The sequence below is a fragment of the Oenanthe melanoleuca genome, chromosome 15, assembly GCF_029582105.1.
Source record: "Oenanthe melanoleuca isolate GR-GAL-2019-014 chromosome 15, OMel1.0, whole genome shotgun sequence".
NCBI lineage: Eukaryota > Metazoa > Chordata > Aves > Passeriformes > Muscicapidae > Oenanthe > Oenanthe melanoleuca.
In genome coordinates, this window is record NC_079349.1 from 5,642,286 (window position 1) to 5,656,921 (window position 14,636).

At 43.3% G+C, this 14,636-nt stretch overlaps 1 protein-coding gene across 1 annotated transcript in view; it reads right to left on the bottom strand.

Annotated features, from left to right (window-relative positions):
• Positions 1–14,636, bottom strand: part of GALNT9 (polypeptide N-acetylgalactosaminyltransferase 9) — a 126,821-nt gene that overhangs the window by 52,576 nt on the left and 59,609 nt on the right. Inside the window, exon 6 of the mRNA XM_056504657.1 lies at positions 8,056–8,173. Within this exon, the coding sequence (XP_056360632.1) occupies positions 8,056–8,173 (118 nt within the window). The remainder of the gene's footprint in view (positions 1–8,055; positions 8,174–14,636) is intronic.

Consider the following 14,636-nt stretch of genomic DNA (forward strand, 5'->3'; position numbering starts at 1 on the left):
ATTTTATCACAGTCAAAACACTTGACTATGTGATATGCAGTTGCACCCACAACAGATTTTGCAAATCTATTTTGTTGCTTCTCTGGGTTCTCCTTGGCTGCATTTCTCATGCTATAAATTCTGTATGTCATATTAAATATGATTTTTCAGCGAGATCTGCTTTTTCTAAGCCTGGAATACAAATAGAAATGACAGTTATGTCATTTTGTGTTTGTTTTCCCTCTTTTTTAAATAGCTAACACCTTTCCATTATGTTGAAAGAAAGCTACCAATGGAAAGCAATTGGCATTTTGACCAATGCTTTTGTGCACATTAAATATATGTCTAACACTGCCATGAAATCTAATCTGATGTTCATGGAAGAGAAACAATGACATATGAGGATGCAGAGGGAATTTATCTATGTGAATCTAGACTGGCTGCAGCATGAAAGCAGTGAAACTACACACAGAGCTGTGTTACAATAAACATGCTAATAAAACATTTCAGCCAACCTGTCTCCATATTTTTCCTGTGCAGAAAGCAATATTTAAGAGCATCTTGAAATTTTGTGGCTATAAGTATTTTGATTAATTTTTTTTTTTTCTGTCTGTGCTTAGCCAGATAAGGATGTGGTTCCCTGTTCCATGCCCTGAACTGGCTCCCCTAAGAGGAGGTGCCTGGTCTCACTCCTCTGGGAGCTCTTTGGGGGAGAAGCACCAACTGCATCTCACTGCTGGCTAATCTGCTGCTGCCTCCTACAGAAAATGCTCTTTCAAACACAGTGTTGAGCTGCCTTTTTTCCATGTGTAACACACAACGCAGATAATGATAAATTTGGCACCAAGGAGTGGACCTTAATCCAACAACACAGCTACATGCATTATTCCTTCCCTGCTCCTGCTCCTCAGCTCAGAGTACCTGTCACACAGGTCAGCTCAACATGCTCTGCCTCATTCAGGTGACACTAGTGCAAGGATAATTATTAGTCAGTTAGAGATTTCTTTACCAGACCAAAAAAGCTACAGCAAAAATGTCATATTACCTCACAAAGTCTTCCAGGCAGAATTAAAACAAATCCAAGCAAAACCTAGGCCCCACAACCCTTAACTCTCCAAACCTACAACTCTCAAACATCAGCTTTGTTACCCTCATGCTCCCATGACAAAAAACTTCCACTTGCCAGTGGTGATGAGTTATATGTTTAACATTATAAATAATGGCGATCTGAACACTCCTGCAACACTCAGCTGTACATTTAAACATCTACAACCCCAGATCTAGACCTGCACTCCAGCCTGGAGGAGCTTGACAGCTCAGCCCTAAGGCTGAAAAGCACTTTGCCAAATGGGGTTTTATACCTGGAAGTCCTTGGGGAGTCAAACACAATTAGCCTGGTCACTGCCAGGGGAAGCAGTTTGGACACATCCACTGGCTGCTCCTCCAGAACTCACCCAGGTTGCTGGTCTGGGGATGACCACACAGGTCACTGCTTCAAGCCAAATCTTTGCTCCAACTGCAGAAATCCGGGCTGAAAGGACTCCTCCCATCTTAAGAGCCCTTTATATTTTCCTAGAGATCCCTGATTAAACTTCTTATCCCCCAAAAAACAAGAACCAGCTGGGGAGCATTTGGTATTCTGGATCACTTTTACATCTTGGGTTTTTTGCATGGAAAAAGGATGCTTTCCACAGAACTGGTTTTTGGTTTTTTTTAAGAGTTCTGTCTGAGAGAGATTCAAAATGGTACCAGAAAAACTCAAAGAAATCTTTTGCCAGGTGTGCTGAGACCAAGCTAAAGACTGACAGTGGACACCTCTGGGTACAAAACAGCCCAAGCCAGGCTTTCAGTAATCAGCATCAAAATTTAGAATCCTACAGACCATTTGGAGTTCTGGATAAGCTGCTATTTTGCAACACAAAATATGTTGTATCAGAAAGTTTCTGAACAGCTGTAGCTCATCTCTAGTGTTTGGTTCAGACTCATCATTAGGCAAGTGAAACCTATTTCAATCTCAACACAATTAACACACTCCTCTTCATTTTCCCCATCTCTCTCTCATTCAGTTCACACTTGCCTCTGAAGAGGAACATGTGTCAGATTTAGATCAAACCTGCTGGAAAGTGGCTGAGAAGAAAGTGGCAAAGACTAAGGAAGCATTTTCTTTCCTCAGTTCTTTTGCTGTTGATCTCTTTCTGAAATTTCCAGCTCTGTGCTTTGATAGTGTCCTGGTACATGAAAGGGTTTGTAACATAAAATGTTACACTCGATGGAGCATGATGTGATATGGGAGCCAAATGGCCAGATGCTCTTTTCTGAGCTATTTCCAGTGCTCCTACTTTAGAGAGTTTTTAAAGGTACTCACAAGCTCCAGTCCTGCAGTGCACTGGCAATTTCATGCTAGAGCACCACTGTGCTGTGTTCTGATGAAACCATTGTTTTTCATGCTAGGTTAAAGCTATCCTCAATTTAATAAAAAGAAAAATAATGAAGAAAATAAGAAAGAAAAGAAAAGAGACCAGTATGGTTCAAAGAAATTGCAGGCAGGTAGGGATTTGGGTTCTGTCCCCAAAACCAGGATCATACATCCCATTAAAATTACAATTAAGACTATATTAATAATCTGGTCAGGGAAAAACCCAAGCACTCTTAACTTCATCAAAACGGGCCCAGGGCCATGTTTTGGCTGTTTGGCTTTGCTTTACACTGTCTGCACATCCTGTTCTTTCATGACCCTTTACAGAGGAGCCCTCTGGTTTGAAATGTGGCTGAGGTCAGACATCTGAAGCCTGTCCCCAGTGCTGGTTAGCACTGGAATCAGCCTGTCCTCACCTGCTTCCCCCCCTTCCTGTTGGCTGGCAGCACTGATGTGTTTTGGGGTGGGATGTGAGCTCAGGGCTGGGATCAGAGTCCCTGGGACTGCTGGCAGTCCCTGCCAGTTGTTAACACAGCAATTGCCCTCAGCAGCCCATGGAACTGCCCACTGCACACTTTGGCCATGGGCAGCCACCAGTGGTGACTCTGGGTGCTTTGGGCACCCCAGGGTGCAGCAGGCTGGGATTTAACTCCTCCTTCACTTGCCACAAAGCCTGTCCACTTTTCCAGGCATGATGCATTCCTCCTGTGCACACGTGTCAAGCCTGGTCCCAGCCTGAATCTGTGCAACTCCAGTGGAATAAGAAGATGCTGAACCCTTGGAGGTGCTGAGGGCTTGGCTCATCACTTATGCACATCTCCACAGAACCCACTGCTCCAGTCCCTGCTCTGAAGAGGGCAGGGAGCTGTGAATTAAAGTAATCCAGGCACCACAGCTTCAGTTCTTTCATGATTTCTTAATGCTTGGCTCTACAAGCTTAGCATTCTTTTACCATGGGAAATACCTCCAAAACTGCTAAATTAAACTGGAGGTGGAAAAAGGGAACACCTTTACTTGTACACTTTATCTGAAGGGTGAGACCTGGGAGATTTATCACTGAGATCTTTGCAGCCCAAGCAGTGGGGCAGCTTCCAATAACAGCAGATTATATCACTTACTGGGATTCTGCTTAGGCAGTGTGGAACTGCTCAGAAACATTTTAATAGCATTTCACTTCATGCTGAAAATGCTGATTTATTGCACTCCAGTGTGAATAGGCATGTCTAAGGACAGAGCACACTACTTTTTCAGATGTCAGCAAATGTCTGTGGGGTTTTGTTAACATTATTTAAGTGATTAAACATCTTTGAACTAAAAGGCGTTAAGACTTTTAATTCAAAACTGAATTAATTTATACTAAAAATTACAGCTTGGGAAAGATCAAAATAAAAATGAAGTATTTTCAGATTCACCATAATAAGACACTTTGATTAACATCTATTTTTGTACAATTTTCACTTGCATTTTACCACAGAATGTGTGAAAAAATGCTGGAATTTTGAGTAACTCACCAGAACTGAGTTCCTATTTAGCTCTAAGATTAGAGACCTGGCCTCATGAATCACACAAAGCAAAAAGCATTGTCCAGAATTCAGAATTAAAGTTTGCCATACATAAACCTTGTGACATTTTTATTACAGCAAACCAGTCTGGAATCTGCATTTAAAACACTGACTGCTCAAAGGAATCTAAATCTCTTTAGCTAAAGGTAATAAAATGAGGTCAAAAATTCACTACTCAACAATCTACCATTTGCATTTCTGCTCAGAAAAAATGTAGTTCATCTATTTTTAAAGAAAGTAAAGGCAGAGCATATAACATAATTTTGGGAAGTATAATAATTTTCTTGTGTATGGAAGTCCATTAGGTAACGAGCTTCATTTCCACATAAAGAGATTTTGGTGCATCTGCACCATGATTTTTTTTTACAGTCACACAGTACTTGTGTAAGCCAGAGGTGGGACTGCATTTCTGTTTACAAAACCCATGGATTCAGCTTGGCGTCCAGCACCAGCTAAATCACAACACCAGAGAGCACACAGGGTCTGAGCTGGAGCCTGGCTGGGGTCAGCTCCTTTCAGCCCTGAGGAGCTCTGTGTTCCCAGAGACTTTCCACTGGCAGTGGCCACAAAACTGGCCAAAGTTACCTGGGGCACACCTGCTGCTGCTGACTACTGAGAATAAAGCAGTCTGTTGCTGGCCATAAAAGAAAAGGAGTTTTACTTGCAGTTATCAATGTGGCAACATATTTTTTAAATTTAATTTGTTTGGATTCCTAATGGTGGAAGCAGAATTTAATTTCTGCTAGGACATCCTTTAAAATAAATGCTTGATCTCTTCCCACCCACCATTACAGCTGATGGGCACACAGTAAAAGGAGCAGCAATTCATTCACCTTATCACTGGAGCACCAGAGGAAGTGAGGGATCCTTAGTGCAATGATTAATGACTCACTATAAAAAGATGCATCATAAACTGCTTGTATTAGGTTAAATCATAAACTAGGCTTTTAATGTTTATATGATCCCTTTCTAAATTATTAAGAGTGTCTGTAGCTCCCACTAGGAATGGAACTCACATGATGCTTGCAAAACATGCAGTTTCTTACAGGGCCATGATTTGGGACCCTCACTTAAAGGGATCCCTGTCTTCTTCCACATTCAAGCAATTCTTGAATTTCTCTTCCTGTTGGGACATATCTCTGTACTACAGGTCAGAGAGAGCATTTGATGTTCAGGAGCAGCAAAGATGATCTACCCTGAATTTAGAGTGTCTTCAGCCTGTGCTCATGAAGGGCAGCTCATCCACAGAGGAGTCAGCCAAGGCTGGATGCTGTAATTTCCTGTGTTTAGGTGCTAATAATAACTCCCATCAGCTTCAGTAGCTGGTTGGAGAGCAGGGAGAGAACAGCACCATTTGTCCTAACACAATTCCCCCTATTTATCCACCTGGTGGTGAAACTGTCACCTTTAAAAAACACAGCACAAGGTGACATTATTAAGTGTCCATCTATTTCCTTACACAAGCCTGCAAACCTGGCCATCTCCCTTTTATTTCTCAGAACAGCTGGTGCTTTTTCTCAACCAAACCAGAATCTCCCTCTCTGGCAAACAGACATTGGCTCAGGGTAAAGTCACCCCATCAGGAGAATGCTGCAGCTCTAACCACTGTTAAGTTTACTCAAAATATAACAGGAGTTTAAAAAAGAGCTGCAGAGCCCTAAATGTTTCCAATAGGCATAGCAGGCAGCCCCAGTCTGTTGCTGTACTTCTTACTCAGAACAGAAAATCACTGAAGTTAATTATTTAAATATTTCCATCTATGGAATTTAGAAAAGGGCAAAGCCAACAATGGAATACCCAAAATCATGATTTTTTAATAAATAATAGATTTCATGGGAATTAGCTAGGTTATCAAACAGTATCCTCCCAAATCAGCTCATTAGTTTCACTGAGTTTCCCTAATTCACTTTATTAAAACAATTTAAACAAGGGTTCACTAGATGCAATGTAATCTATTTCAGGCTCTCCAAGCCTAATCCCTTTTCTCTTAGCAGTAAAATGATAATAGTTTGCAAAAAGGTTAAAAAGGATCATTGTCACAGCTATTTCAAATAGGGACTGTTTCCATCCAAGCATGGGCCACCACTTTCCCTACATTTTATTATTTATTATTATAGAATTATTTTTGTTCATTGCTTATTCATTCATTTATTCCTTCCTTTTTCTGTCTTTCATTGCTTCACACAAGCAGTCACACATGGTCAACAGCATCCCTCTGTGCAGGTGGGGGGATGCACCAAATATCCCTGCATGGGTCACTGCACCAGGCCTTAGGAAAGAAGTGATTTTTTGCAGTTTACTTGGAGTTAAAAAAACCCAACTTGGTGAATTCACAGTGGTTTTATAAATAGCCTAGAGAGAAGGGAGAAGGTTCCCATGCATTTTCACACTGTTGGTTTCTGACAGCTCTGAAAGACACACAGGAGGGGATCACACATAGGATTTGTAAATTAGGAGTCAGACACTGTGTATTACTTACCATGATGGATCCAGGCTGGGAAGACAGAGTAACAGACCTGTGCTATGGACACACAGCTTATTTCACAACAAACTTACACTCTTCTACTTTAATAAAACCTTTTCCAAACAGTAGAGTTAGCTTTTCTTATAGGGCAAAAAAAAAATCCCCTAACCAAAATAAAACCCAAAGAAAGAGAGCTGGTTTCTAGATCCAAGGTTTCTGTAGGCTTTAACAGGTCCCCTATCCCTGAAAACCCGTCCTCACTCACCTCAAATCCTTGTCTCTTCAAGCAAGTGCCATTTCATAATCCTATTAAAACCTTTGCCTTTGTTTACAGGAGCCCTAATCGTACTCAGCAAGTTCTCCTGGTCTTAAGAAGAGTGACAGCTTTCAGATTTCTTAGGAGGCTTATTCATCAACCATGGCAGAGTTTTGCCAGAGTGTTCAATCTATTCTGGGAGCAGCCATGTGGAAAAAGTTTCAAACAGCTCAAAGCCCTGCACAATGATAAAGGAAAGCTCACACAATCCTGGTAATAGCCTGACCCTCTTAAGGAAAATTGGATGATTTGTGGTAGCAGTTTTTCTGTCCCCTATGTGAATTCTGAACCTTAAAGTATAAGCAGTGTATTCACACAGTCCCATTACAAACCCCATCCCTCTTGCAATGCTGCAATAACAAATACACACCCATATGTGAAAATAAACTCTTGCTGCAGTGACCTTCCTCCTCAGTCCAATGGTGTGAAGGAGTTTGTAGCCATTTTAGGGGGGAAAAAAGAGCCAGATAAAGAATGGACTAATTTGATGTTCAGTGTTTCACCATGAGTAGAATATATGCTTTAATGAGCACATTACATGCACCAGGGACATGTTACTGGGAAGCAGGGGATAAAGAGTAAAGGGAAAATAATTAAACAGTCAGCTTTATAATGAGGAAACTCTGTTCATGCAACATTAAGTGGCCTAATTTTCAAAAACTAAGCAAAGACAAGTTCTTTGGGCTTCAGGAGGAGTTGCTGGCAAGCACCACCTTGAAAACAAGGGCAAGGGATCACAGGTATCAAACCTCCTTTAGGTCCAGGCCACAGGGACTGATGCTGTTCCAAAGTCATCTGTCCAAGCTGATCTGCCCAACAGGATTGGATACCTGCACTCTACAGCTCTTACTCTGAAAGGAGGATCCTTAGAGTTGTAAAAACTCCCAGCATTCATAATGTATGATGTGTGTGTATGATGAACATTACAACTGACTTGTACCAGCCTGGCCTTTGTTTTCTGTAGGTATTGCATCTTTTAGACCACAAATGTACAACCTCAGCTAAGGGCAAGGAGCACATGGGGACTCAGAGTGGCTGCTTGCACAAGGAAAGATACTGGGAAAGGGGAAAACCTTTCTCACTGGGCTCAGACACTTACAGGAGGAACCAATAAGGCAAATTCCTTATTATTCCTCATTGTTGTCAGTCCTCTCAAGGCCTGTAAGGCCAGGAAAATTAATTTACTGGCACTGTCACCTCCAGATAGTGTGGCAGCATCAATTGCTGCAGCATAATGTCCCATCAGTCAGACAGCAACTCTGCTGGGCCACAGTTCCCCAGCACATGGACACTGCACAAGGTCTCTGTTGTTACTCACCCTCATGCCTAATTCAATGTTTTCTCCTCCATAGACCTCCATGCCAGGGTCAAGCAGGCCAATCTCACCAAAATACTCTCTGTCCACCACGAAAGAGCATCCAATCATGGCTGGTGTCCTGCATGGAGAGATTACAGAAAAAAATTCAGCCACTGATTAGCTATTACAGACCTCACCTCATAACACATTTACGGAGATTAAACAGTTCCTAATCTTCAAGTTTACACTCTAAATTTACCTATTAGCATCAATCACATGGCACTTCATGTCTGCAAGAAATTCCAGTACTTCTTTATTTGGTGCTGGAACTTCTGTTGAATCATTCTCTAGTTAGAAGTGGCCTCAAAGCTCTACAAACCCACACAGGATCCTGGATACTCCTGGCTGGGCACTTCCATCCTCTGTTTATGCATATATTTATGCACCAGATCTTTGCATTTGTAAATTCAAGTTATCTGATAAAATGCATCTTTCTGTTTATATTTCCCAGAGCCAAGCCTGGAAACAGATTTGCCTAAACAAGCTGAGAGCTCTCCTGTACACAGGGTGAGACATATCCTATATACATCTTGATTCCACATCTTGTACCACTGAAAAGCATATCTTAGGGTAACAAGGAATAAATTTGGTTTAGGAACTAAAATAAAAGAAGGACACAACCAAGGTAAGGAAATTCAGTACCTTTGCAATGAAATAAACCTTGGAGGAAATTTTTCAAGTGTATTTTTAAAGTTTTATCCATGATAAAAGAGGGAAGGAGATGGGGGGAAGAAACACACACTACTTTCTTCATTTTCCTTTTCATGTATTTAAAGCTAAATCACTGGATCAAGGCATCACTGCTTGGCAAAACTGAGCTGCTAGTTTGGGCTCAGCCTCCTCCTTTCCAGCCCTGCCTCCCCCACACAAATCCCCTTCCAGCAGCAGGATGCTCCCAGGAGGAGGTCTCCTCCCCTTCTAATGAGGAGTGGCACTACCAGGCTTTGCAGACTGCTCCCAGGTGCTGGGATCTCTCTGGGGATGGGTTTCTGCAGCTGGAGGCTCTGTCCAGTAAAGCCCTGAGCTGGTAATTGGACGGGGGTGGGAAATACATTTTAAATGCAACTACATAATCATCACTCACAGAGAAGTGCCACTGAGGACTGTCTTTGCAACTCCCTCTCTCCCTTCTCATTATATATATTCAAATATAGACTTCCCAAGCCTTCACAGCTTTTTCAGAAAAAAATAAAAAATAAAAAGCTTTCAGGAGTGAGCAACAGAAGGAACCACATCCAGCTTTTATAATTTTATACTGGACTACAGTGTCACACTGACATATTGCAAATGCTTCTCAAAAACATGCTTGAAAAAAGCTCAAGGCCCTCACTTGGCATTAGAACTGGGTTTTTCCAGTTCCTGAAACACTCTAGTGCATCCACCACTTCAGTGCAGTGCAGCAGACTTATCTTGAAAGGTAGAAATGGCCACAGGAGCAAAAGCAGCTGTGCTAGCAGCCCTTGGCCACTGCTCACTGCACCTGAGAGGGTGAGTGCCCTCAGCACTTCTCTGCACAACATGTAAACCTGCTTCATATAAAACAACCCTTTCCCTTAATCATGCACTCTCTAGTAAAACAGAGACACGCCTAGAAGGAGAAAACAGCAATTAGAAGTGAACAATTTTGTACCAACACCTCAAATGTGTTGTGAAACTTAATTGATCTGTGGAATATTCTTTGGCACAATGGAAGATGTTATAAGCATTAATTATAATCAACAGCAGTACTCAAAGGATAATGTGGGAAACAGCAAAATGGGTTTTTGTGCGGGTTGCACATTAAACGGAGGAGAGGTGGATTCGCCTCAGGGAAAGCACAAGGCCGGGGAAGGGAGGGGCTGTCCCGTCTCTGGGAGCTTCCCCTGTGAGATGTGGGGACCAATCAGAGAGCTGATGTGGTGATGGACAGCTCGGGAAACCAATGAAAAGTTATTTCGCTTTCACAAATCACAGTGGATTAAGGTAACTTGCTCTTTCGGTTTCCGGCCCCCGGGGAGGTGAGTTGGCTCTGGCCGCGGTACCGGCACCGGCCCGGGCTCGGCGGGGGAGCCCGGCCCGGTTTGGTGTGGGGGGCCCTGCCCGGCACCCCGGCCCGGTTTGGTGTGGGGGGCCCTGCCCGGCACCCCGGCCCGGTTTGGTGTGGGGGGCCCTGCCCGGCACCCCGGCCCGGTTTGGTGTGGGGGGCCCTGCCCGGCACCCCGGCCCGGTTTGGTGTGGGGGGCCCTGCCCGGCACCCCGGCCCGGTTTGGTGGGGGGAGCCCGGCCCGGCACCCCGGCCCTGCCGCATAGTCCCGGCCCCCCCGCCCTCACGGCTCCGGGCAGCCCCGGCCTGGCCTGGTGGCCCCCGGCACCGGCCGCATGGCCCCGGCCCTGCTGGCTCGGCTCGGCTCCAGCTGCCCATGTGGCTTCACGATCTGGATACTATTTTAACTTCTTAATGCCTGGATAAGATTCTCGATCTCCTGAGCTCCCCTGAATGAGAAGAACTGAAGCGTGGAGACTACAGAGATTAGCGGAATGAAGATAAAGTTCCTGATGGGAAGAGATTGAAAAGATGCAACTGATAAGTAGCTGAAAACCTTTTTTGTGGGCTAAGGGGATCGTGACTACATTAAAATTCCTTTAAACTGTGAAATATACTTGGGGAGGTTTGGATGCTTGAGTAGAAGACTTTGTGCCTCGGGGAAATAGAGCTCTCTCTGTTCCGGGACTGGAATATGAACAGAGAATTTGACAGAGAAGGAGATGAAGAGAATTTTGTTTATTCAGTAGCCTGCCTTTGAAAGTGGTACCCCAATTGTGTAACATAACCCATAGCACAGCTCTGGAAGGACTGTGAAAAAATGGGAGGAGAGTCATAATCTGCAGTATTTTCCAGGGCGGACGTGGATTGTGAAGGTGAAGACACCCCCCCTAAACCATAACTAAAAAAAGGGACTTTTCTCTCTTAAGTGAACTGAAATGATTATTTGGGTGGATAACTGACTGAAGTGTTTTCTGTATGATGTTGTTGAGGAATGTGGAATGAAGGGAGGAGGGAATAATCTAGGAATCTTATTCTGAATTTTTTTTTTTTTTGTGTTACTAATAAATTTATTCTTGTACCTTTTTAAGTTTTGAGCCTGCCTTGTCTCTACTCCCCAAATCCTATCTCTAAAAGAAATTAAATATATTAAAATTGGCAAAACCCAAGTCACATCGTGACAGTTTTGCAGCTAAAAGCTTCAAATGCAGCCTAGCATTGTATTGATTCTGCACTGGAGAATTGTCAGTTTGGGGGAATTACCTGATAGCACTGCTGTAGCAAGGCAGACACGAGAGAAACATTGCTCTGGGTAGTGCCCTGGGAAAGGGAGGACGCACAGAGAGGTTTTGGTGAACTCTCCCTCCCTCCCTCCCTGCATGGGGAGGGCAGTGCCTGCATGGGATGGGGCACAGGGGCACTTTGGCCAGGGAAGAAAGGCATTGCTGACATTGAGTCAGGACTATTTTGTGTCAGTGAGATCCCCAGGAGCACAGCTCTGCTGGTAAAATTCCAGCAGGTGCTGACACCCATTCCTCCAGCCAGGTTCATCCCCCTCCTTCCCCTTACTGAAGGGAGATGCCTGGGGGCTTCATCAAAAATCACTGAAGGAGAAAGGGATGGGGACTAAGCTGCATGTGATTCAGCCAGTCTTCTCTGCCTTATTCATCTTTCTCACCTGCCTTAAGGTCAGCACATATTTATATATATATTTATTTATATATATATATATTTATATATACATATGTGCACAATGCAATCAGGTCACATTTGAAACAGTTTCCTGAGCAGACAACTCCAGTTTCCAGGAAAACTGAAAAGACACTCAAAATAAATACATAAATTCAAACACAAATAGAACCATAAATAAATATATAAGCATAAATGTATATATACAGGCATAATATATATATATATACATATGTATATATACAGACAAGGAGTTTCAAATGACATCACACATAATTTCTTTGACTGTTCCACCTCTCCCAGCAGGATGTTTCTTTGGTTCTTAAGCAGCACCTCAGCCTGGTCTGACATGTAAGTGGGAAACCTGCATGGTACTTGCAGAAGTATTTCTATTTTTCTTACAACTCTTATCTTCTGCAAGAGAGTCACACCAGGCCCTGAGAACAGAACTCAAGGACGGATTTGCAGCTCAGAAGATACAGGGGGAAAAAAATGACAAGATGACAAGCTAATGCTCATCTAGAAAGGCAGAGCAAATATGGATGTAGACTAATTCTCTGATGCCCTGTGGAGGTAAATTTCTTGGAATAGGCAGGACACCCATCAGAACCTGGACAAACAAAAGCAAAAGCTGTTACAGGTTCCTGTGAACCAGAAACTGAAAAGGTGGCTATAAGCTGTCAGTGAACACTCACCAGTGTTACTATTACATGGCAGCATGGTTTGTCATGAAAGACTTTCCTTCCAAGCTCAGGTGCACAGGTGCATTTCTGCCCAGAGCAGTGAGGGCCCAGACTGGCTCCATCGGAATTGTTATTGCAGAGCAGCACGGGGTCTAAGTCAGATGGGCACACACACCCCCAGACAGGGGAAGTGCACAAACCACTTCACTGGGGGCACATCAAACTCTAATTCCTGTCCATGAGCGGGGCACAGGCGCTTTCTGGAGCGGCTGATGCAGTGCATGTACAAACACATCCCCACTGGTACCAAGCTATGGCATATTAGAGCAGTAAGTGAGAACATATGCAACAATGAAATGCACCACTGCTGCTGGAGGAAGATAAAATGGAAAGCTGTGCAGTGCTTGGCTGGGTGAGGCTGACTAATGACTCTAATGTTAGTGGCTGCTGATCAAGAAATCAAATGCAGAGCAGTCCATCATAATCACGGCAGGTGAGGGAGGACAAGTCAGAGCCAGAGCTCAGAATACCAGAAACCTTCCTTGCTGTTCCAAAACTCAGAAGAAAAAAAAAAAATACAGCATGCATTAAAAAGCCCAGCTTGTTTCAATGCATAGTCAAATTCATTAGAAGCCCTCTGAAATAGGATCCTTTGTTACACAGTTTGTTGCCAGATGATAAGGACGTTTTGGGGCAGCGTGCTCGCAGGAACACAAATGGAAAATGACGTGATGGACAGAGTGTGTCAGAATAACAATCCTCATTTAAATCTCCACATTACAGACATCTTGCATCTCAAATGTCAAACATGTAAAATGGATTGCCTGCAGAAGCCAGCTCGGGGAACATCAATTGTTCTGAAGTTCAGAGTATTAGCGTGAGGGGAAAAAAAGGACCGACTTTAAAGTGCATCAGAAATCTTTACAAAATCTGACACTTTGTTCTTGCTATTTCTTTACCTTTGTTAGCACTTCAAGGCCACGTCCCCTTTGTCACTTAGCTCACAACAGCTGATGTGACATTTTATGGTGCACACTTGACGTGACTGCCCATGAATGACCCACTGGCATGAGGGACAGCTCCTGCCCTTTCCCAGCAAGGCTGAGTAGAATCACAACACTGCCAGTGTTCAAGAAATTAGAGAATCAGACTTCAAATAGAAAAATTCTCAGGAAAGAAGCACATCTGTTGTGTAGTCCCAGAAGAAAACAGGAATTGGACCCTGCTTTCCAAATACCTCACCCAGTTCTGTACATGGATGATATTTATTATACAGTGCAAACGTGAGAAATGCCAGGGCTCTGATCCTCACTGATACCAGGGTACACATGTTCTTTAATGCTGAAAATCTCAAATCCCTTTGGAGATCTGGCAGGAAGTATTCAGCTACACCAACCACAAAACCAGTCACAAGGTTATTTGTTACCAGCCTTTTCTTTCACAAGACACACAGAGAGGCACAAACCAAACCCACTACTTGCTGAAAAGAGTGTCAAACAAAGCCTTAAGAGGGACAGTGGTAGCAAGGGCTAAATGAAGTTGCAGTTTTCATGCTGATGAGCAGCTTTGCAGTGTTATGAATGCACTGGACAGACATGTACTCAAACACCCATCAAGGTGCACCCATTCCTACGTCTTGCAAAGTGGACTGAAACAGGAATCATGGCTGCAATTTGTGATTTGGAAAGCTGGTTACAAAACCAAACCTGTACCAAACAAGAGTTACATCTGAGATTTTTTTAAAAGTTTGATCATTAACCTGACTTTGCCTTCCTTTTGAGAACACACTTTAAATATTCCACACTTTAAATATTCTAAGTTCCCACCATGAGCGCTTTCAAATCTCAATCCTAAGGACAGGCTTCCTGATTGTTTTCATCAATAACACACAGTCACTCTTTCCATTACCATAATTACACTTGACATATCACTTAAAAGCCACAAAATCACATTGTATTTCCACAGGCAGGAACAACACAACATGCAAGTGGCTGCTGTGCTCTCCTAAATCCCTGCCTTCAAAGAACTTGTGCCAGGGAGACTCAGAAGTGTTCATTGTTCCACGTGGATGTCTCTACATTTTAGGGCATGGAATTGTTAATTTGCAGAAGAGATGCTTAGGCAGCTGCAGTGTCAGTGCTTCTGAT